The sequence below is a fragment of the Poecilia reticulata genome, chromosome 7, assembly GCF_904066995.2.
Source record: "Poecilia reticulata chromosome 7, P_reticulata-male-v2, whole genome shotgun sequence".
Classification (NCBI taxonomy): domain Eukaryota; kingdom Metazoa; phylum Chordata; class Actinopteri; order Cyprinodontiformes; family Poeciliidae; genus Poecilia; species Poecilia reticulata.
Window position 1 is genome coordinate 23,608,374 of NC_088836.1, and position 24,609 is coordinate 23,632,982.

Genomic DNA, 24,609 nt, shown 5'->3' on the forward strand with positions numbered 1-24,609 from the left:
CTTGGCTGAAAAACAGCTAAAACCTGCATTCTTATTTTATCTTTATTTACAGCTGGTTTCTGGTACCTGATTAGAATTAAAGTGAAAAAAGAACCAAAGAAACAGCAGCGAAACAACTCCTCTCTACAAGATGTGTTTTTATTCAACTCACAGTACATTCTACAGATGCACACGTGTTACATCACCTTAATACAACAGAGTCCTGTAATACCTCCTCTTAAAAATGATGAATTGGTCCTAAAAATATAAAGAATCAAATTTAAAGTCACCAAAACTGTACATTATTAAAAATTCACTTAACACCACATTTGGTTGTCATGTCTTTTTTTTTTTTTTTTTTTTAATACATTTTCTGAAAAAAGAAGAAAAAAAAAGTTCAGTGTAAGGAGCAAGTTTAAATAAACCCAGACTGTGGAGTCATCCTGTCACCTTCGTGGCAAACCAACCGTGCAGCATCATACGTTGGCCCCCAAAAAAGATAAACAATAATAAACCAATGAAAAGGAATGTAAGACAGAGGAAGAAGGCAGAAATGCGCCCGTCAAAAATCAGCTCTTGAGATATTCTAGTCTTTAAAATCAAACTTCGGTCTGCTTTAAATATTTTTATTTTTTAATCCAATCTAATGAGCTAAAAACAAAATGTGAGTTTTAATTTAAACCCTGCTCCAGAGCGGGCCTTGCAGCTGCGGACTTGATGTGTAAAACATGCACAGACGCTCCTAAAACCTGCAACTGACAACAGCAAAAACTTCCTCCTAGTGTCCAATCAGCACAGCCTATTTACAGGTGCGGGAACGCTTCTTGGCCGCAGAACGTTTTGCTCTTCACAGCGACGTCTACGAGTCTACAACGGACCGAATCTAAAAGCCCTCCAGCTTCTGAGTGTTTCTCACAAGAGCAGCAGGTGAGGTTGTGGGTAAAACTACGTATACACTGGTGTCGTGTGTGTGTGTGTGTGCGCGACTTTAAGTGGAGGTTATACAACATCTACTGGTAACAGTCCAACAACAGATTCCTTTAAGTTTCACTTTCCTTTTTTTTTTTTTTTTTCATAAAATGTCTAAACATCTCTATTGGGTCGCCTGTACACATTCACTACCAGCTATTGCTATTAAATAATCCCAGCTATTGTAATCTTTATATATATTTATATATAGAATATATAATAAAAATATAGTGAGCCATTGAAAAAATTACTCCTAGGCATAAGACCACGTTACATTACATTTTCAAATAACAGGTAAGAAATGCTCAGAAGAGTCTGGGTGCGTTCAGTCGTCGGGCGGTGCCGAGCAGGTCCGGGATGCGGTGACAAGGTCACCTCTGACCTTCAGTGCGAGTGTGGAGCCGGCCGAGCGGCCAGATGGGACGCGACGGGAGGAACACGGGACGAGGGGCCGGGCGGAGAGACGGGGGGAACGGCGGTAGAAAAAGATTCAACCTGTCCAGGAAACAATAACAGACAAAGAGCCAAAACCTATACATATATACCTATACATGAGATAATACAGGAGGCCGGAGCAGGACTCCAGCCGGTCTCCGCAGCACTGGAGAGTGCAGCAAAAGTCCACAGCGCCACCCTGAGGCCGAACCTGGCAGGCTCCTATTTGTCCTTGTTGGAGTAGAACTCCGCCCAGCGGCTCTCGAAGAAGCGCCTCATGGAGTGACCCGCCATGCCCACCTCCGACGTGTCCTCGTTGAACAGCTCGCAGTTGTTGAAGACCAGCTGAGCGTCGGCCGCAAACTCATCGCAGCTGCAGTAACTGGAGAGAAGAAGAGAGGAGGGTGAGGCGCGAACCAGGAAGAGTTGCAAGTAAATCCTTCATGACTGAAGATTAATAGCGTTTTGGAAGAGCTATATACTCTGTGGCACATTTCAGTTAGGATATCATCTAGGGATGAAACAATCAGTTTAAAAGTGATTAAACGATTAGTGAAATAATCGCCAGCTAACTTAAGTTTATCGCTTAATTGTTAACTGGAGCATACAGACTCAAAAAAAAAAGGAAATTGGCTGAAAAATCAACACAATCAAAGCAGAAATTAAGCCAAAACAGTAGAAAAAAATATGTACATTTTGTATTTCAGACAAAAAAAAACTCCATGTTGCACAATTTTAGCTTCACTTTTTCCAATTCTTTAATATTATTTCAGTTAGATGCACCAGTATATTTTAGTTTTCCCTCAACAAACATAAAAAACTGCTGATTCCTTCAGGGTTGAGGATGTTAACACCACAAAAACAGAAAAATATATTTATATGCAAGGAATATACATCAATGGATGTTTGTGCAGCTTTAATAAAGGTTTTTCCCTTTTTTATTGAAATATTTTACCACTTCCTGATTTAGACGTTAGCTGTGTAGAGAAAGGAAGCATGACGAAGAATGTGTGATCTCAAACATTATTATTATTATTGGTGCCAATAATTTTAGAAAAAATATTCATATACATAACTTTATACAAGTAGTAGATTATCCACCTGAATTAACAGATTAATTTGTTTAAAGTCAAACGGAGCATTATGGGAATTCTTTCCCTTAAATTTGAACTGTAATGATGTCCTGCGTGTGAAACCTAAAAGACAAGAGTTCCTTCTCTTACGCTCCCTGCAGCAGTCTCTCTCTCATGGTGAGGAAGTCCATGGGGTTCTTGATGATGCGGCGGTAGCCCGGCACCAGTCGGGGGTTGACGGGTTCCAGGAACGGCCAGGCGTCTGCATGAGCCTCCATCTCCATCAGAATGATCCTGGTGGGAAAATGAGCCAACGATCACCAGCTTACCTCATCAACTACATTTGAAAATCTAAAAGAAGAACTGGAACAATGTTTGAAGAATCCGGCTGGGCTGAACAGCGACTCACTCGCAGAAGGTGAGGTCGGGTTGGTTGCGTGTCGTTATGCGCCGGCGTTTGCTGCTGGTGCTGCTGCTGCTACTGCTGCTGCCGCCGCCTCCTCCGTCTCCAGAGTAACGGGTAGACGATGAAGATGAAGGCGCAGGGGCCTCCTTGTGCCGCGTTGTCATGCCGCCGCTGCGTCTTTTTGTGGTCTCGTCCTCACTGCTCTCCTCTTCATACCTCCTCTTCTTCATCCTGGTGCGCTTTTTGGACGAGCTCTGCAGCTCGTCTTCCATCTTAAACAAAAATAAAACATATCCAACATGTCAGAAACTAGACTGTATGGTTGGACGTAGAAACGGAAAGATATTTTATTTGCTTCCAAATCACCTTAGGGACACAGGTTGGACAAAACCAATCTCCTTCTGGAACCTGGGTGATTTTGGGCTTCAGGCAGTACATGTGGCAACCTCGATCGCAGCCGTCACACAGCAGCAGGCACTCGTCGTTGTCCCCCTTCCTGCACACCTGGCAGGTCTACACACACACAAAGAAAGCTTAGAGTGACAATCGTGTGTAAATAATCTGCAAAAATATTCATATTTAATCACAGACTGAGAGCATTTTGTTAAAAATCCAGGTCATAGACCAACACAATGTAATACAGCTATGAAACGCAAAGAAACTTATGCATATTTTTTTAAAAGACTATTCTGTGAAGGACAATTACTCCTCATACTCTCCACAAACCCAAACCTTTAGTGCACAGTTACAGTGAAAGTCAGAAGGGGCCTGGGTTAAAATGTACCACGTGATTTTCTTCACCAGTTGAAAACCTGATTGGTGTGGATGAATCAAGTTTCTATCAACCAAAATGCCTCCGTTGGCTTAATCTGTCACAATAAAACGCATCTTCTCACCACTTTGGTGACCGATCTCTCCCAGGCGATGGCCTTCTCCAGCTGAAACACACAGAGGCAGAGCTGCGGCGCGCTGCGGCAGCGGTCCAGAGCCTGTCGCCACGTCCGCAGTCGAGACGTGATCTCACTCTCCAGACTGAAACAGAAAACGCCCACAAATCCATTACAAACACGCCTACCAGGCTGAAACTAATGATTATTTTGGTGATCGATTAATTAGATTAAAAAAATAAATTAAAAAAAGGCCCTTTCTGCAGATTTTTTATTTAACAACTTAAGCTTATTTTATACAATATTAGAGGTACTATAAAAGATATTAGAGACAAAAATGATACATTTCTTTGTTAAAATCAAAATTTTTCGTCTAAAATTGAACAATATGACATTTCTTTGGTGCACAATTGATCATTTGTAGCAAAGCATGCTACTGCAGCTTAAAAAAAACAATCTAACCTGAACATATGAAAAGCTCAGACATTTATGCTTTCTAAATACGGTGAAGGGATGATCTATTAACTTATATTTTAACTGATTATTAATTGAATAGCAAAAGGGTGTTTAACAGGATTAACAAAAAAAGAATGCTGAAATTGTCATTTGAGGAGTTTTGGGTAAAGCAGATTTACAGACAGGACTTTTTTTATCTTAAATATAAAATGTGTGTATTTTCTGTACAGTGTTGACACGTTGTTCTTTAATAAAAAGGCCTTTTTTTAGTCTGTTTACTTTATTGATTACGAAATACACTGATGATTAGGAAATCACAAGATCTTGAATCTTCAATCTTGCATGCCTTGGAACATGATCATTTGTTTCATTTTTCTTTCCCGTTTTCACTTTTTGCCTTCTCAAATTAAATAATTGAAAGAATTGATTCAACACGGTTATTCTTACTGATTGTTTACACACGTCTCTAAACTGTTCTCTGATGCTGATCCGCTCCTTCCCACCTGAACACGTCTAGCGAGAGCTCCTCTCCGGGTGTCGGGGTGAGCGGCGCGAGGCGCATCACTTCCGACGGGTTCCACAGCGGCTCCTTCAGGTAGCGCCTCTCGATGTTCCTCTCCAGGTTGGCGAGTCGCAGCACGGCCAGGTCCAGCGGGTGCGTGGCAATGCGGGGCAAACCGGACCACTCCTTCTTGGTCCGCACGATCCAGTCGTCGCGCGGGTCCACGTCATGCTCGTAGTACTGCAGGTCGTCGCGGGTGGAGTCTGGGTCTGGGATGGTGTAGGGCTGGAAGGAGAGGAAACATTCACGGCACTTTTCAAGGAAAGCTTTCAAACTTTTCCGGCACTTTGGAGATGAAAACAATGCAAATAAACTTAAAAAGAAACTGTTTCAATTCACTGCCATCATTTATTACTGTTAATGTCTTGTGATGATTTTCTACACAGCATGGACAATGTACACTAAAATATATTATTTTATGTTTTAAAAATTCCGTTTCATACACTCCCTGAACCCTTGACTGGTGTGAGAACAAAACACAAATTTAACAACATAGACGAAGTCTCCCAATTTCAATAACTAATGTATAAAATAAAAAAAAACACCTTTGTTTCAGTTACACAGATCAATAACTCATTGAGCCATTAGGAATAGTAAATATTCGTTACATTGAACAAATTGGTTTCTGTTGAGGTAAATGCTTAAACGCAATGTAAATAATAACTTGACTTTCTGTAAGGAGTATTTTCTCCTAAAAGCTGAACTGAACTTTATTACAGAAATGTGCAGATAGAATATCAAGCAATTTCAAGGACTTTATACAGAAATCAAGCACTTCCCAGACCTTGAAAACACCTTATTGAAATTCAAGCATTTTCAAGGATTTCAGAGAGCCACACAAACCCTGGCATAAAGACGGCGAGTAGTTTTGGGCTGAACATTCGAGAGCTCACCTGAAATTCAGTCACTGGCGTTTCTGTGCTGTTTTCAGCTTCGTTCAGAGCACCCTGAGGAAGAGCCTTAAAGAAAAAACAATAGTTACTAAAACACATCAACACTTTCACACAATTATTACATTTTGTGTTTTTAGAAATCTCAACACATTTATGAACCATTTTAAAAAGTGAATTTCAGTTTGTCTTAAACCTTTAAATGTAGATCAGCAGCGATGACTCTCTGCTCCAGGTCCTCCACCCACTGGAGGGCGCTGACATCCACTTCCATTGCCTTCTCCTGCACCTGCCAGGGCTGCTGCAGGGCCTCCAGCAGCACGTCTTTGTCCTCCGTCTTCAGCTCAAACAGTGGATCTACGCAGAGAGGACATGTGAGGGGAGAGGATCACAGGACGACGTAGCGACGGGTGTGCAGGGAAAGGCGGACAGGATGGTGGTCTCACCATTAATGGGTTTGGTGCACATCTCAGCTAAGCTCTCCATGTGTTTGGCCAAATGCTTGTGGAGAACTTTCTCCCGGATGCCGCGTGGATGGAGCGCCTGCAGCGTGTGGTAGAGTTCCTCTGGATCCTTGATCCACCACCATCCTCGCACCATAGCTGGAAGGCAAATCAGAAAACACAACAGCAATTAACGGGGATTTTAGAAAGGACCGAGTCTGCTAGGGTGAGCAGGAGTGCATTCCACACTTTTCAGATTTGTATTTGTAAGAAGACAATACAACAAGCATGCATTCTTCTCCTTTAACTCCACATTTTTTAACTTATTAGTGTTGGTCTATCACATAAAATAGAGTTTAAAATCTCACTAATGGTTTACAAATTACTTACCAGTAAAAGCCCAAACTACATAGCTAATCTTCTTCAATGCTATAAACCATTTAGACCTTTAAGATCACCTGAATCAAACCAACACAGAATGAAACATGCTGAAGCAGCCTTCAGTTTTTATACACCAGAAATGTGGAACAAGCTTCTGATTCACTGCAGGAATGCTCTCACCTGTTCTATTAAAACAACAGTTTTTTTTTTTTTATTTGTCTACTCTTAATGCTAGTTTTTAATTTACTTCATATTTAAATCTGTTTAATCTTAACTTCTATGTATAAGCACTTCCAATTGCCATCGGCTGGAAGGTGATATATAAATAAAGTTGGCTAAGACTCCAATGAAATGCACTAAAGTAAACCCACAACATTCAAACACTTTTGACGCAGCTTGTATATTTAACATTTGACAAACTATTCAACAGCCATGTTATTTTGCATAAAAACAAACAACAAAAACCCCTACATACATGCTGGTATGGGCTTCACCACCAGTTGTGTGAAGTATTGCTGCTCCAGTTCCTGGAACACGGCGTTTGGCGGGCGGCCGCGGCGTTTTGCTGCTGCACCGCGGGGCCCCCTGCGGGCCGGACTGCTGCCTCTGCTGCCCCGCCTGCGCCTCCGACCAGGGCGTCCAGGAGTAACCGGAGCAGCTGGAGGAGGAGTGATGGCAGCTGGCGGAGGCGGAGAGGCTGTGGGTGGAGCAGCAGGAACCAGATCGGTGGGGGGACCATGAGGTGCTGCTGGGGTCACGGGGTCAGCAGGAGTCAAAGTAGGCAGGAGCTGGTCATGCTAAAGAGGAGAAGAGGGTTTGGTTTTAATATCGGCTCCAAGTATTAACTGCTTTAAAAAGTGTTTGAGCTGCAGTGGCAAACCTCCATGAGCGGAGCAGCAAGCGCAGGCAGCGCACTCGGGATCTGAGGGAGGAGTTTGGGCGGGGAACCCGGTGACGCTGGCGTTTGGGGCTCGGTCAGAGAGTTATCGTCACATGGCTGCTTGGGGAGAAGGTTGAACCACTGTCCCTGCTTCTCCGCCATCTCTTTGACGCTCTCCTCTGGGCGGCCGCCTTCAGAAGCATCCCCCGCTGCCCCAGGGCCGCCACCGTTGGTCATGACGTCCTGAGACTGGCTCAGCCAGCTCTTGAACGCCACCTGAGTGAGGTCCAGCAGGCCACTGTTGGGCGACCCCGGCCCCTCCTCTCCCACAGACCTGACACTGCTCCGACGCCTCCGGCGGATCTTCGCTGTGCGGAGGTGCAGTTCGACTTCCGGTTTGATTTTCCGGGGGCGTCCGCGGCCCCTCTGTGTGCTCATGAGGGACGCGGTGCCGGGAAGCGGGTCGTCTTCCACAGAGGCGGTCTGAGGTTGGCTCGGCGTGGCAGAGGGCGAAATGGGAGCGGGTGGAGAGGTTGGCACTGGGATCTCTTCGACTTTGGGTTCCTTTTTCAGGAATGTGACGGGAACCTCGGCAACAAAGACTTCTTCTGAAGCTGCAAGATGGAGGTGTAAAAATTGAACAAATTAAGACTTTCTAAGACGTTAAGGCAAATATGAATGAAATTTAAGACCTGCATCGCCAAAGAAATGTACAAACTTCATCCATGATGATAAGAACAAAAAAGCTAACAGGCTAGAATGCAATGATTCAAGGCTCAAGGCTATTCAAGGCTTTTTCAAAGTTTTTAAAGATGCACTGACACCCTGTAGAAAACAAGAGTAAAGGCTTAAAGCCCAGCAGAGCCTCGGACTCACTCAGCAGCTCCTCGGGTCCCTCCACCAGAACTCCTCCGAGTTGAGGAAGGGCCAAGTATCTGCGGCGGTAACGGTCCTGACCCAGCATGACGACCCGCATGGAATGAGACGACTGGAGCAGCTTTTTACGGAAAAACGCTTGACGCTGCAGAAGAAGAAGAAAATCTGATTTAGTCTTTACCACAACAAAAGAAGCCATGTCTGAGCTGTATCAGGCTTACCTTAGTTAGCTTATCTATTTGCCTTTCAAGCTCAGGAATGCTGGCAGTGGTGGGGCTCTCACTCTGTAACAAATAGAAAACTGGATAAATATGACGGCTGAGGTTTAACTCTAAAACACAAGAGCAGATGCGCACATCGCTGAGTTTGGGTTCTTCTTTGCGTGCGCGCCTGCTTCCTCTCTCCAGGACCAATCCGCTCTCCTCCAGACTGAAGTTCTCCTCCTCGGCGACTCTGGCGCTGCGCCGCCTCTCCTCGAAGCACAGCTCCTCCTCAGAGCGTCCGGTGCGACGCGCCAGCACAGACTTCAGTCTGGCAGGGAGAATCCAAACATCAGTGACATAATTCAGTTTTTAATGGACATCTGTTAAATCAGAGGACTCCACTTTTTAAGAAAAAAATGGGGGGGGGAGGAGAAATGATCATACTTGCGAAGTTTTCGCTCAATAATCCATTTATTCTTCCTGTATGTTGCCATGTTCTCCAACGTGTTGTCAATGTCACTGAAACACACAAAGTCAAAAATATAAATTTGGACTTAAATATAATGAGACAGGGTCATTCTTATGTGGTCAAATGTCATTTATCAGGTTGACATTTTTGAAGCCTTCAAGGTTACGGCATAATTCTGGATTCATATTTGACCATTGGAAATGAAAACTGGTTTTCATTTCAACTGGTTGGGTTCCTGCTATGCATTTCTGTTTCAAAGCCTATAAATATTCAACTTACTTTCCTAAGTGGAGCATTACAGCTTTCACTGTAATGCTCCAAATGCACTGGAAGTGGAGAAGGAAATGAGAAAAAAATTATAAGAAAGGGAAAGGTGGAGTAAGAAGTTAAAAGAAAAGAAAGAAATGAGATTAGAGGAGAGAAAAAAAATCAACAGGATACAAGTAAACATAGAAGTCTGCTTCTACTCCAGAAAGAGAAAAAAACTAAAGAGAACCAGGAAACCACAGCAAGTAGAGTAGATAGTGCTAATTAATACAAGATATATTTAGTAGTAATCGCAGTCTAAGAACATAGATTGTAAACGGGGTGAGATGAGGGTGTGGTTGAAGCAGAATAATATTAAGCTTCTGGTATGTGGACCTGTTGAACTACTTTTAAAGCTCAATTAAAAGTACCGTATTTTCCGCACTATAAGGTGCACCGGATTATAAGGTGTATAGAACAGACGCTATAGTAGAGGCTGGAGTTACGTTATGCATCCACTAGATGGAGCTGCACTAAAGGGAATGTCAACAAAACAGTCTGACTCCGGTCGGCGAGGAGAGCCTTCAGCGACTGGGGCGGGGCGTGGCCGGACGATGGACCCTTCTCCGTTGCGCACAGCATGTTCGTGGAGAACGTGGTGCTAAATGACCTGCAGACGACCTGATTCTAGACGGTCGGTAGGTAGGTAGATAGGTCAGTCAAACTTTATTAATAGGTTACAAACCAGCGTTCTGCCACTATCCCAGCATGCACCGCATGCTTCTTCTTCTTCTACGGGGAAAAATGAAGTCGGCGGCTGCTTACCGTAGTTGCTAGACCTGTTGTGGTTCAATGCGCAGCGGATTATAAAATACGGTAGTTCTGATAAGTTGTCTACTATTCAGTCAGAATTTCGCTAACAATCTTGTTGATGGCTACAAAAAGCTTGTAGTTTCTTGGTAACTTTCTAAAAGACATTTTACCAAATCTTTTATGGGGTGCATGTAGTGGATTAGAGAAAACACAATTCAAACTTGTAAATATATTTCTCATTTTCAAAATATAAAAAAGAAACGGGATAAGTTGAGATGAATCATTAAAACCTGAAAGCTAATACAACACCAGGTCAGGGAGGAAAGTAACTGAACTTGTGTTGGGTGTTATTAGAGCAGGAAGTTGCGCGGGCCTGACCTCGTCACGATGTTGCTGCTGTTCAGCTCCTCCACCAGGAAATTCAGGATGGCTGCCTTGGTATCAGGAGGAAGGACGTGAAACGTTTTGGTCCTCAGCGTGTTGCACACTTCCGTCTCGTAGCCGTGAGACTCCAAATAGATGCGGAGAACTTCTGAGACCGTGTTGCGGGTCAGCTCCAAATCAACCAACTTCTCCCCAAGTATCTTCACAGACTGTGAATTGTGATTAAAGTATGTGAATTAAAACATGTTGGTGCTTGTTCATGTGTTAAAAATGCTTGTCTTAAAGTAGTTTACTCACCTGGTAGTAGGACGGGAGGCCTGGATCGTGAAGCGCCGACTCCACCAGCTTTATAAGGAGGTCCTGGACTTCCCCCTGGCTGTCGCCCAGACCGAGCAGACCCTCCTGCAGGGTGGAGAGGCTGGGAATGTCCTTCGGCACATTGATGCCGATTATCTTTCCGTAGCCATGCAGGAACTCGACCACCGCCAGGCAATGCGCGAACGCCGTTCCAGAAAGAACCAAACCGGGAACACGGCTCAGCTCCGGCAGAGGCTGGAGGACGTAGAGTGATAATTTAAAAACTCAAAAGATTCAAAGAGTTCAACTAAACCGGGCTCAGTAGAAACTCACTTTGTGGTCAGTGAGACACATGTCTTCTGTGGGCTTCTTCAGCTCCTCTGCGATCAGCTGCTGCCTCTTGCGTTCCTCCAGGCGTCTCTGGGCCTGCGCTCTCCGCTCTGCCGCCCTCTTCGCCGCCAGAGCGGCCTGCGCTGCTGCCTCCGCCTCCGCCTGGGCTTTAGCCAAGGCCTTGGCTTTGCTCCGGGCGCTGGCCGCCCTGTTGCTCTGGACCACCTTCTCCTCGGACGGCTGCTGGGCGGGTGCAGTGGCTTCCACTTTGGCTGCTCGCCTGCGGCCGGGCTTTTTGGGTTCCGGAGCAGGTTCTGACTGCGTGAGCTGTGGAGCAGCTGGATCCGACGGCTCAGCGACGCCTTCCAGAAGTTTGCCATCTTGCTCGAGCTACGAGCCAGAACAACAAAAAATATTGACTGGAAGCCAAAATGACACTCGTGACAGGAGGGAAAAATATTATTTAGTGTTGTTTTGAAGTACCTTGGCTTTCTTTTTCTCCTCTTTCATCTTCTTAATCTTTAAATCCTCCCTTCTCTTCATTCGGGCCTACGACAGAGCAGCAGAAACTGAATAATGAGATCTGAACGGTTTAACGAGCGAACTGTGAAAGAAAGCTGCTAGGAGGTCATACCTTTCTTTTCATTTTCTTTTTGATTTTTGCTAGTTTCTCCTTCTCCTCCTCAGTGAGAGCTTCTGGAAATGCAGAAACAGCAGAAAGTCACGTCTGCTCTCTTTTGAACGACTTGCATAATGGAGCCAAAACGACACAAACATTCGCTCACCCTTGGCCTCCAGACGATTTAGCAGCTTGGCGTCAACTTTGCTGAGGAGGTCGACGGCGTTGAATTTAGGAGGTCTACCCGGGCGGCGCGCTTGTCCCGCCTTCAGGGCTCCAATCCGGCGAGGTTTCTCTTTGTCGGGGTTCGGAGGTCGACCACGCCGACCGGTGATGGCCATGATCATCGATGGGACCTCCTCGTTAGCTAGCAGGACCCACTTCACACCCTGTGACACATACACAAGGATGGCATTTCATTTTAGGGTTCAAACGATTAATCGGATTAATCAATTTTTTCAATAGTCAATCAATAAATCTGGCGTCTTATCTTGTGTATACAGACTCAAAAGAATGCCAATTTACTGAAAGAAAACAGTTGGGGCTGTAATTATGCTAAAAATGTGCAAAAACATACGTTTTCAACCATTTTTGTTCGCAGATTAACTCAACTTTTGTCTGATTTATGTTCAAGTCTTACCACAGATTTTCAGTTAAACAAGTCTGGACTTTGACTGGGCCATTCTAACATGACTTAAGCTCTGATCCAAGTCATTTCATCATAGCTTAGGCTGCATATTTTGAATCCTTGAACTTTAGCAGAAAACCTCTGCTTCAGTTTTTAGTCTTATTTATTCAACCTTTCAAGCCTTCACAGAAAAGCTGCATTGCTACAGAGATTAATTTACACAAAGGTGGACTTGACTTAGTCATGAGGTGACATAAGCTGGTAGCTGGTTGTTCTGATCGGTCACCGATCATAATCGGCCGATTTTCGTGAAAAAGTGCACGATCGGTGATCACGGTCTCTTGTTGCCGATACCGATCACCTGCATCTCATTTTGCAGCCTGCCTGTGCAGCTGGTCTCCTCTTTCCTTCACACATCGCAGCAACAAATCCTAAGCGATGTGGAACTATAACGCACTGAGCGACTGGGGAAGTTTGCGTGTTGCGGCGGAAAATTGAAGCACGTGGGGTGAAGCAGGTCAAAATGCATCAACACAACGAAGCTAATACGACATAAAAACAATGCCATACTTGACAGAGTTTGGCTACATCGAGGCTCACTGCAGTAAAAAAGACATATGGAGGATCAGATAGCAGGTAAAGCAGCGCACAGCTACAAACACTCACCCGGATTAGCATGACGGTCAGAAAGCTAAACAAATAACCCGCAAAATTATTTAAGTCTTCGAGCTGCGATGTAAGACGCTGGTTCTGCTCTCGGTGTTGAACCGCTGCTACGCGCTACAGGTAGTAATATTTCACAGACGGAGCGCCGCTTCTTCTCCACCTGGTAGTGACTCTCACACCGAACCTCTGCTTAAAACTGCAGCATCTAACCTAAAAAAATACATTTTACAGACGTATTAAAACTTTCGCTGTCCTAACATGAGACAGATAATCTTAAAAAAATAATCGATCTCCTCCCTGCTCTGCATAATTACTCCGCTCAGTCAGAAACAGACACTCAGAACTAGCAGTAATCAGCTAGCCGCCATGCTATCAGGAAGTTTTCATTCAGTAACTCAGGATTGTTTATTGTAATGGATCCTGTTTTTGCCTTTGAATGTTAAGTTTTATACTTGAATTTTTTTGGCAATGTTGAGAGGTTTTATTTTGGCTCTTTGCATTATTTAGCCTCTTCAGAGCCTTCATATGTTATCAGTCTGTTAAAGATAGTATTATCAATAGCAGTACAATTTGTTTAGTTTTCTTCTTGGAAAGTTATTAAAAACAACTTTTTGTCTAAATTAAGGTGAATTCATGGTTCCTTTTTCCACTTAATGTAACCGGTAGTGTTTATGATAAAAAAATAATAAAATAATTATGTGATCGGTATCGGTGATCGGCCCTCATGGGTGATCGGTATCGAGTGGAAGAAACCTGATCGGCACATCTCTAATTTAGGGATATCAATAGTAAAAGGAACGGAAATGAACGCTGCATCTTAGGCTTCGTCTTAAAATAATTTCCATTCTAGTTCACAGTTATGCTAAGTTTATGTCCATCACATAAAAGTCTAATAAAATGAAAGAAAATTGAAAAAGCTCAAGAGGTTTAAATACAAGGTATGAGATAACCCAAAAAACAAACAAATAAAAGTTTTACCTCTGAAGTTTCTCTTTCTTCATAAAAGTCTCCAACAGGCATGCGTGGGCTGAAGCTGAAGTGCTCTCTGGAGACCACGCCATCCGAGTGCTTCTTGAGGTACTGAGAGAAAATAATAAGGTTTGTTGATAAAGAAGAAAGAGGAAAATAAAGGCCACTAGGGAAAAACAGATGCAGAATTAAGAGCAAGAAGACGCATGTGATTTTAAAAACACATGCATCTTAATAGCAAAAAAGTCACCTTGATAATTTCTGGAAACTGCTTCATCCTCCTTCCACATGGAGTGTAATACCAAGTTTCCCCCTTCATGCGGTTATCCATTTTCTTCACACGAATCTCCCTTTTCCAGCTAAAAATTAAGAGGGGTTGGTGTAAATTTGGAGTAGCATCATTTAGGAAAGTTTCTACTCATAAGACATTTTTAATGCAGCAAACAGGTTTTTCTTCTACATAAAGTTTAAATAAACGACTCCATAAAACGACTCAGATTCTCCAACTCATCCTAGGATTTTAAAGGAAACTTCTGTAAAAATTGGATCGCTACCCGTGTTGCAGCGGGAACTGGACCTGCTCTTCTGTTGCCACCCTTCTTCTGTTTGATTCACCTGTTTAAGACAGAGAGCCCATTCAGAACCGAGCCACCTGATCCAATACGTACAAATCTGCAGACTTGCTTCATTACCTGCAGTGGAGCTGTCATCGTTTTCGTCAGCGTCGTCAGCAGTCGTCTCTGCGTCTCGTTTATGAGCTCCCGCCGCGCTTCCGTCCTGGTTCTGTTTTCTGATCCGCTTCATCTTCTTGGGTTTCTGCACCACTGTACTCAGGGCAGAAGCGTTGGCCAAAACGGCGTTAATTGCAGCCGTTATTGGATCGACCTCTTGTGCGAGAGAGCCAGCCTCCCCTGACGCCTCTATTGTTTCTTTAACATCAACCTTGAGCGTTTTCTTCCTCTTTCTGCCCACGGCTCCCTCCTCTTTCATTCCTCCCTCTTCGTTGGTCTTCATCTTCTCCGCTTTGGGTGTTCGAACTCGAGGCTTTCGCAAGTTCTCCCCAGGAGCTTAAGGAAAAAAACTTTTTTATAGCATTGCCAACATTTACCATTCCTGCATATTCCATAAATTAATAAACAGAATGCTGTAGGTGACCTCAGGGTCTGCAAAAAGCCAACTTCTTTAGCATGTGGGCAAACTTATATCAGCTCCACTATTTTTATTAGTAAAAATTAAAACAAAAAATAAGTTTCAGTTTGAATTATTAAAAAAGGTACTTTAATAAAATTTGTATTTTTCATGTTTGATTTAATTTTCAGTTAACTTTAAAACAATGACTTAATCAATTTAAACTTTTTTCCCAGACAGGATTTACTTTGCAAAATAAAATCTGATGTTAACTTTGAGGTAGGAATCAGAATATGGAATACCTGCAGTGGTAACCAGCACCGTCTTTGGAGTTCGAGGTCTGCGCCGTTTGCTTGTGATCTTCAGAAGATCTCCTGCAACTTCGCCGGTCGGCCCAGTTATCGGTTGGAGAGGATGCACAGCGGCGCTTTCTGCCGGCGTACTAAAGGCGACAAAGTTGTCCTCCCTCACTGTGAAACTCGGGGTTGTTGTGTCGTCAGCGCTGCTCTTAACGGGTCCAGCTGAGTCTGGTGCATCATGTCCGCTCAGTTCCCAGTCTCCTTCAGAATCTGAGACAAAAACAACAACAAACAGTTTACAAAATTTACTTAGCAACAGCCTCCAAGTATATTGGAGATACAGTGTTCCTGCACATTTTTACATCAGATTTCCTGAGTTTGTTGTCTTTTTAACAGCAATTTTCAAAGCACGAATAGAAATTTTCACTTTGAATTTACAGCAAAAATTTAAGGATTTTAAATGTATGAACAACAGAAAAAAAGAGGAGGCGCGGTGGACAGAGCAATCGATAAGACTGAAGCAACCTATTCATCCAAGACACAAACTAGAGCCGCATAAGTTTTTCTAAATATGCACAACAAAAATTTTTTTATTATGAACCTTTAATCTCAACTGAAATTTATTTTTATTTCCAGATTTCAGAATAAATTATTCCTCTTGTAGAATGAAATTAGCCTTTTTTAAAAATCAATATAGAAAGATAAGATGGATAGGTAGCAACGTTTGAAGCCATTACTTTTAAAATCCGTTACAGATATTAAATGCACCCCCGCCACCCTGAAACTAAACAAAATTGGTGTCAAAAGTTTGTGCAAGAAACAATTTTGTTTGTGCTGCTATCATTTTAAAGACAATAAATGTTTCCAGAGGTTATTAAAGGTCAACAGGCCCGTCTTTATTTACAAAATCAAACAAATTGCCAATCATAATTGCTACACTGGTGCAGCAAAAATGTTTGTTTGTGCAGTTATAATTTTTAAGAAAATTTTTTATATATATATATATATATATATATATATATATGTATATAAACACAAAATGTATATAAATTAACTTTGCTATCTTTTTGCAACTGAAATTTTTGTAGCAGTTGTTTGGTACTGGTTGACCTTTTATGACCTCTGGAAACATTTACTAAAATCTTTAAAGTGACAATGGCACAAACAAAAAATGTTTTGCTTCACAAACCAGCACAAAATTTTGACACCAATTCCATTTGATTTGAAGACGGCAACTTCACTTGATAGATAATATTTTAATATCAGACTATGTGATATCCAGTCTACCTAGGAACCCTCTATGAAGACAAAGAGAAAAAAAAAACTCCTTTTAAACTTAAAATCTAACTTTAACTTCAGAAATGTTTCAATGTACCTTGAGAAACTGGCTGAGACGATGCAGATAAACACGAGTTGTTCACGTGGCTCGAGTCAGCAGCAGTGTCTCCGGTCTGAGTGGTTGTATCTAAAGACGACTCCAGCATTGAACCTTCTGTGACCTGGCTGCTGTTTCTGGTCGCCTCCACCTCAGAGGCTTCCTCTTCCCTGGTCGACTCCATGGTGTCATCTCTGGAGTCCTTCGCCGAGAAGCTCCCTTCTCCGGAGCTGTCAAACGTAGCAGACTGGTCCTCCTCAACACAGGATGTGGTGTCCAGCTGAGAGGTGTCAAACTGAGAAGAATCACCTAAAAACGAGGCATCACCATCGATATGAGAGGTCTTTTCTAAGATGGAGCTGGCACAGAGTCTAGAGGGGGAGTCAAATGTTGATTTGTCATAAAAAGAAGCAATTTCAGAGGAGATGTCAAAGCTTTCTTCATTGGTTTGATGTTGTAACCTTGTGCTTTTGAGATGCGGGGGCTTTCCGATTGGAGTAGACGCCACAGGAGAGTCTGCTGCATCTGAGAGGATGCTGCTCTTCACTTCGTGCTTCTCTAAATCTGAAGCATTTTGGAGATTTTCTTCAGATGTCTGTAATGATTTTCCCGGCGGATCAGTGGGAGATTTATACTGGCAGACTTCCGTCTTCTTGGTTTCAACCACAGCCACGTGAGATTCGGTCAGTACTGGGTCTGAATCCAGCTGGGATAGGCTCTCCTCTGGTTTTCCGTTCCTTTTATTTTCCACTTCCCTCTTCTCCTCACCAGGAGCATGACGCTCTGACATCAGAGAAGAAGCTGCAAGGTTTGGAGAGACAGAGTTTCCGACAGCTTTAGAAGACGTCCCCATCGGCAAAGGCATGTAAACCAAGGCAGGAGGGTTGGACAACGGTGCAGTCCTGGAGGCTTGAGTGGTTAGAGGTAGGGTGAATTGAGGTCGGACTGGAGAGCCGGTTTGGGCTGTGACAGAGGGAGCTTTCACCAATCTTGGTGGCGTCAATGCTGCAAAAGCAGTGGAAAGACTTGTGTCGACAGCTGGCGGAGTGTGTTTGCGATACTGGGATGTTGCTGAAGTTGGTTCAGAAAGTTTACTGCCAACTGAAGGGGTTCCTGCTGCAGACGCTGATAAACAGGGGACAGGTAACGTTGAACGCGAAGACGCTGGAATCTTCAAAGACGCCACACTGGGAGATGTGGAATTGGTACTCAAAGATGAAGGAGCAGATATCAACCTTGGGGGAGCAGGTATGTCATGCTGACCTCCAAATGCATTGGTGACAGATGGCGTCAAAACTGGCTTGGACCCGTGAGACATCGGCAACCCTGGAGACGCAACAGTTGCCGATTGAGAAGTGATGGAGACGACGGCAGGAGGAGAAACACAAGTAGGTTTAGAGGCTGTAGGAGGAGGTACAGACTTGGTTTGATCAACTAAAAACTCGGATGAAGATGAGGCAGGAGGGCCCAAAGAACCTGTGCCAACAGATATGCTCTCACTCGAATGAATCAGAGAAGAAGAGTGCCCCTGTGGCAGAAGCTTGAATCCTAGGGCAGATGTTTCCAAAGCTCGCGAAGTAGAAGACCTCAGTCCTTGGACTACAACAGGAGGTGAGGAAATTCTTGAAGAAGCTGCAGAAGATGAAGAGAAGGGCACATCCACATCACCAGATAACACGACAGGTGGTCCAGAGGCAGATGACGGAGATCCAGATGAAGTGGAAACCCCTGGTGGAGTCGAAGCCTTCATAAGAGACATCGAGGCCCCTGAACTTGATGCCGAAAGTGGAGAGGTCACATGCTGGAGATGTGAGGAAACGACTGCATCTCTAACAGGGGGAGTAACTTCTGGATACGGAGCTGCTGGTTGATCGGAATATTGACAATAATCGCTTTTAGGACTCGCATGAGGAGCAGAAGGTTTAAGTTGGTAGCTGTCAGTCTTTGGTGACCTCTGGACAATAGGTGGTTTTTCACCGCCAGCGTGGCTTGCATCAACTTCCTTAGCAGCTTCCCTTGAAAACCCTAAAGGAGAAGAGAATCAAAATGTCAAAATTATTAGTTGACTCAATCAAAAGTATTTATAAATGGTACATTTGGTACTTCATCTCTGTATGAACAACATCCTATTATGCAGACAGACAAATTTGTTGAAAGATTAAGACAAAAGTTCAATCTATAATATAATTTGCTTACATTTATTCAATGAGGGGGGAAAAGGACATCATTTAGTCTCCTAAAATGTTTAACAGACGTCAAAGTCTTGTTTGCCTCTTATGCTCCATACTCTTCTCTGGTTTGTACTACAAGTCTTACGTATTTGGACTGAGACAGTCACGAAAGAAGGTTGACTTTGTGCCTCGTGAACAATTTCTCTGCTGGAAGATCACATGATGACCCAATTAAATTTTTTTTCCCCACTTATTTATTACAACTGTCCTGGTGTTTTAAAATGTGAAGTTTTACAAGGTTGCCAGGGTCCTTCAAACATAAGTCTTAGGTCGTCTATATACTCTATCAAACAGTGGGAATGAGGGGCTTTTCCGCATTTTCGTCTTTTATCACCAAATCTCCTTAATAGGTTTGTTGTTAAACATCTTCAAGTTAGTCTTTTGATGGTATTAGTGAAGATTAGCCAATTGTACATGTTTATATTTGTAATCATATTAGAGACTCTTCTCATTATCTCATAATTTTCTAAAATTTTAGAGTTTGATTTTTCAACCTTTACAGAAGGATTTTCACATCTTTACAAGATGTATAACTGAATACCACTCTGAATTGGTGATGGGTATTCATTATATTGTTTATCATATTTCTTATACAAATTTTGATTTATCATTGTCACAATAAATTCTAATCAAAAGAAATGCCTGTATGCTCAGGATTGTTTTTTTTCTTTTCAATGTTTTTTCAATGAGAGCATCAATAAATATCGATATATTTAAATATATTATTAAATGAAGTTAATTTGTGCAACTTAATGATACAAATCACACTTTCTAAAGAAGCATATTATCAACAGAAATGTTTCTCAAGAGCAGTAGTTGTGTTTGTAGCGCAACACAGTTACCCTAAAAAATCCAAAAATAGCTCTAATTGTCACTTTTGCTGTTATCATAATAGTACCACAACATGTTATGTTAAAACTTTAAGTCCATATCGCCCACCCCTCCTGCAAATAAAAAGGCTTCTCCCCAAAAACAAATCTTCTGGATGACATTATTTTCCAAAAGTAAAACAGTGACACCTGCTGGTGATATGTTGGTACTATCCCAATGCCTGACTTTATAAGCTGAAACTAACCTAATAATACAGTAGATGCACAAGTTACAACTTAGCCTGTTTTTTCTTCGGAGACTTCACAATCACCATTATAGCTTCTGTTAATATGAAAGTGCAAGTTTTCAGCAGAGGTGATGATGTCAGTAATGGCAAAGCAGAAATAAAACCATATGACGAGCATGACTCATGTCCAGACATTAGAAGGAGGAAATAAGATTGTAGACTAGGAAAGTGTGACTTGTCTTCAAAATGAAAGACACAAAATGTCTTCAACCTTAAGGCGGCGATGACAACATGCAACAGTGCAACCATATCAAAATGAAGATCTGAGCAAACAGCGAGAACATAACCATCATATTCAGAAAAAGTCACCTTGCAGTGGAGAGGACATCCCTGCACTGCTATTGTGGGGGCTGCGATCCCTGCTGAGACCTTTGGGTGACCCACAGTCCTGTATTGGTGGTGACACAACTGGTGTTGGCGACATCCCCACCGGCAGAGGACTGCTGCTGCTCCCTCTGCCCAAGCTGTGGTGCTGCGGGCTGCCACGGGGTGGGGTGAAGTTCTGGGCAGCAGGGGGCATCATGCGAGTCTGGGACTGAGATTGCTGTGGCAGCTGCTGCTGGGGGGGCTGGTAGAAGGGCATCCCATTTGTCATCATACTGTAATGCTGCTGCTGCTGCTGGTGGTGATGGTGAGGCTGATGGTGGGAGAGGAGGGGCTGCTGAGATGGTTGATGGGCGGGAGGTTGTAAGGTCTGCTGCTGGTGATGTGGGGACGGCGCAACGCCAGGATGAGACTGACTCTGGAAGCTCCCATACATGCTGGGGGAATTATAACTCATCTGTTGTTGGGTGGGGTTGCTCCTGTTCCAATACTGGCTGTTGCCCGTTAGAGGGACGTTTGTTTGGCCTGCGATGGGGGGCTGGTGGGACGCTTCCACGCCGCCGTTCAGTTGGTACTGGCCGTGGCTTTGGAAGTGGTGCTGTGACTGAGACTGTGCTATCCCAGGTGCCGGCTGCTTCTGGTGGACCCCCTGCCCTGATGACGAGCCCATGCTGGGGCCATACTGAGGGAGCCCCCCCCACAGGTATTCGTAGCCAACGGCGCCCTGGTGGTGGCCGCTCATGTGCGGGTAAGGAGCTGACGGGGGGTGGGAACCAGACACACTCGACCCGTGTACAGTAGTGACGCCATTCACATTCATTTCGCCATTCAGATCTGTTAAGAGAGCAGAAACAGCTTAAAAAACTGTTCAAACAGAAAGAACATGTTTATTCCTGGAAACAAATAAATTAAGAGGAGTTCAGTTCAGGAAATGTGTGCAATGATTCTCTGTGTTGTGACAATTATTTAATTTCACATGGTAGTCAATTAATCAGAAGTTCTATATTTTACAATACATAAACTGACCAACAAACAGAGAGGCACCAAGATAAAAAAAATTAGGGATCCAAGATATTAACACCAACATCGATAGACAATTTTAGTCTTTTTTAAAACATTTATTTATTCATTAGGTTTATTTGATATAGACAGACACATGATTCTTATGGTGTAATTTGCAGCACTTGTCCCTTGTTAAGCTTTCCTATTGATATATATATATATATATATATATATATATATATAGATCAATATCGGTCCGATAAATAAAACTGAGCCAATATCAGCAACCGATATCGATTTCCATCTTATTGCCATTTGTTTCTACGGAGGGCAGGGGGAGGAGTTGGTCATGTGGTTTTTGTTTGGTCATGTGACAGTGATAGTGATGAAGTGCAGGATTCTGGAAAGCTTAACTGAAGTAGGAGTGAAGTTTTTTTTTTTTTTGAAGGTGTCAATAGAACAATGAAATATTTGTAATATGTACAGTACTGGCAAATAATGGTTATCAGCCGTACCAGCAATATTTATATCAAATTATTAGGCCAAATTTTTATATTGGTGCTTCGCTAAAAAATAAAAAAAATAAATACTAATTTGCCTTTTTCTCAACAGTTATCTAAATGTGCTCGTGGAGGGCATCAGTAATTATTTTAAAGACTCACTGGTGCAGCCTGTTAAGCCACTGCAAAGCACTTTGAATTGTTTGTTGCTGAAACTGTTCATTTTCATGAACAATGAAAATTTTGTTCATTTTCATGAACAAAATGAACTTTTATTCATTGCCAAGCACAAATGAACTTTTCATGCTTGACAGTTTCTGGAAGGTTTTAAACCCAATTTTAATACAATTATTAAGCAGTTAAGAACAAATCAAACGTATCACAGCTTTTGCAATTGCAGACAAGTCAGGATGCAAATGCTGACCCCTCTCCAACGGCTAACGCATATGACCATCACAACCTAATCTTGGAGCAACAGTCTTGTGTCACGACCTCTGCATTCGATGAGTACTTATTAAAATGAAATAATGTTCAACATATTTGTAATTTTGCAGTATACAGCTAAAAATGCTTTAATTTGATGAATACAAAATAATATTTAAGCACACAACTGTTATGTTGAAGGTTTTATGTGACCCGCTAGAGTCTACAGGGTGGACCAGATTTGGCCCCCAGACCTTAAGTTGAAACGTGTATTAAATGATGTTATACTCACTCTTCCCCTGCTGTGGAAAACTCATGGAGGACCCATTAGTATAAAGAGAATCCCCTGAGGAGAGTTTCAGTCCTGAGTTTGTTGAGGTGCCATAGTTGAAATGGTTATTCGAGTCCATCTAAAAAATAATAATAATAATCAAATAAAAATAGTATCACAGCACTAGTCTGTTGTTAGGCTCCATTAAAATTCAAGAAATCACAAATAACCAAGTTCTGTTTTGTTTCATAGAGCCTGGTTAACCTATTTTTGTGACAGCATTTTGGGACCAACGGCAGCAGCCGTTAAAATGTCGCAGCCAGCAGCAGCAGCAGCAGATGCCAGGCCCGAGCGAATGTAATGGACAAGCCGAATATTACGGTAGGAGCTCATCATTACCGCTGATGAGGCGCTGCTAATACGGGCACAGACTAAAAATGTTCATTACAGGTAGAAACACAAGCACGAAACATCATCAGGGCGGCAGTGTAGGAAGGCGAGGGGATAAACTAATAATGTATTGATATTTTAAAGAACCGTTGACAACAGCAGTGGCTGTTTACCAGTTTTCGATAGTCCTCCGGGATCTTGATTTCCTAATTCAACGAGGCCGTTGCAACAGCAGGCGCCGCGTTAGCTTAGCGCCCTCAAATGAACCAGCCACTACTTTAAAGCGCTGCCAGACGGCTGTGCTGGCCATTTTATCCTTAATGTTAGATTAAAGTGCGAGTCCGAAGGGTTCCCAGCAACTTTTCATGCCCGGAATATATAACAGAGAATATCAGCCTAGCACCCCCCAAGGTTATTTAGCTACATCATCACAAAAGAACAAAGCTAACAGATAAAGCTAACTAATAGCATCCTTATCCGGAGTAAGTAGGCTGCGACGTTAGCAGGTACCATAACCACGCTGGTTTATCCCGTGGTGAATGCAAAAAATTCAAGCCGGTTTGTTAAAAATAAAAACGAACTCACAAAAAACAGACTCGCGGATTAATAAACGGAGGCGTACTCCCATTTGATGACGGGCTAACGTTAGCTAGCAGCCAGATGAAGTTACATTGTTTACGCACACAGACAATTTCTGCAGAGCATCATCCTCCTACACCGCCACCATCCAAAGTTTCACCGATATTCCACTCAAAACAGGCCAACCTTTTTTCTGTTTAGTCCTTGGGTTCCGGAGGCGCCGACGGCTTTAAACCCCCTCCGTGTTAACGGGTAAGCGTGGGTGAAGATGACACAGCGATAAATTATAAACAACTATTCCCTAACCTTTGGGTTTTAAATTAGCAAACATGGCTGTTGAGGTCCGGTGCAGCCATGATCACAGAACGGAGTGAAGCTGGAGCCGCGTTAACGTCCCAACAATGAGGCGCACACACATCCGGTAAAAGTACTTCAACAAAGTTCAAGACGCGTTTATACACACAGAGGAGGGAAATAAAGCCAAAAAACAAATCCATTTAAATTATAGCCAACGGCACAAACTAATTCATCACTTAGTAAAAAATATTTTTATTTGATTCAGCAAGTAAAAGAATTTTGAATATAGAATAAATTTGTAAAATACAGTTGACATAATTACTTCTAGCGACTAACACACGTATTAATGAGCAATTATTTCATTTAATATTTTCTATTTAAAATATTTACACTTAAAAAACGCAATAGTTGTGTTTTTAATATTAAATTTATTATTTGAGCTCTAAACTTTTATTTTACTGCAGTCGGGTGTGTAAACAGGAAGCTACATTATTGCATCTTGTGGCAATTTTCTCATAAATGGCAATCTGTGAGGAAATCGGGCCTAAAGAGGAAGTATGCTAATATATTATTCTAGGCCTTAAATCCTGGTGCTTTCTGGGTCCTAGCGCCAATGTACTACGACTCAGAAAGCGTGAGTACTAAAAATAATTTTCAGGTAATTAGCACTGCAAGTAGAATACATTTAATTCAATTTAATAAAGTTGGTCTAGATTTGCGTCCTAAAATATTTTATTGTGCACATGAACCTACATGATGTGCTACCCAAATGTTCTCAAAGTACAAATTTGGTCAGGTGTAGTTTTAGCATT

The 24,609-nt window shown here is 42.7% G+C and overlaps 2 protein-coding genes across 4 annotated transcripts in view; one reads left to right on the forward strand and one right to left on the reverse strand.

Annotated features, from left to right (window-relative positions):
- Positions 1–1,030: 1,030 nt before the first annotated feature.
- Positions 1,031–23,950, reverse strand: baz2a (bromodomain adjacent to zinc finger domain, 2A). 3 transcript variants are annotated; one of them, XM_017305697.2, is made up of 31 exons: positions 23,687–23,947; positions 22,553–22,670; positions 20,321–21,169; positions 17,125–18,688; positions 16,664–17,034; positions 15,292–15,558; positions 14,554–14,928; positions 14,416–14,476; positions 14,112–14,220; positions 13,871–13,972; positions 11,765–11,987; positions 11,614–11,675; positions 11,463–11,528; positions 10,983–11,369; positions 10,650–10,904; positions 10,347–10,561; positions 8,885–8,959; positions 8,594–8,768; positions 8,459–8,521; positions 8,238–8,382; positions 7,362–7,975; positions 6,957–7,278; positions 6,104–6,259; positions 5,854–6,014; positions 5,661–5,726; positions 4,709–4,992; positions 3,759–3,894; positions 3,229–3,375; positions 2,866–3,134; positions 2,607–2,750; positions 1,031–1,765 (listed from the first exon to the last, which is right to left on the reverse strand). In XM_017305697.2, exons 2-31 carry the CDS (start codon positions 22,668–22,670, stop codon positions 1,606–1,608), a joined length of 7,941 nt encoding a protein of 2,646 aa, XP_017161186.2. In that variant the 5' UTR covers positions 23,687–23,947; the 3' UTR covers positions 1,031–1,605. The 3 variants fall into 3 exon arrangements, with proteins under 3 accessions (XP_017161186.2, XP_081465256.1, XP_008412388.2); XM_081609130.1 differs by having other exon boundaries at positions 6,957–7,269; positions 16,664–18,688; positions 23,687–23,950; XM_008414166.3 differs by having other exon boundaries at positions 16,664–18,688.
- The window catches only part of LOC103467621 (rho-related GTP-binding protein Rho6), a 45,818-nt gene continuing 43,982 nt past the window's right edge, over positions 22,774–24,609 (forward strand). Inside the window, exon 1 of the mRNA XM_008414176.3 lies at positions 22,774–22,912. Coding sequence (XP_008412398.2) covers positions 22,870–22,912 — 43 coding nt within the window. The 5' untranslated portion in view covers positions 22,774–22,869. The remainder of the gene's footprint in view (positions 22,913–24,609) is intronic.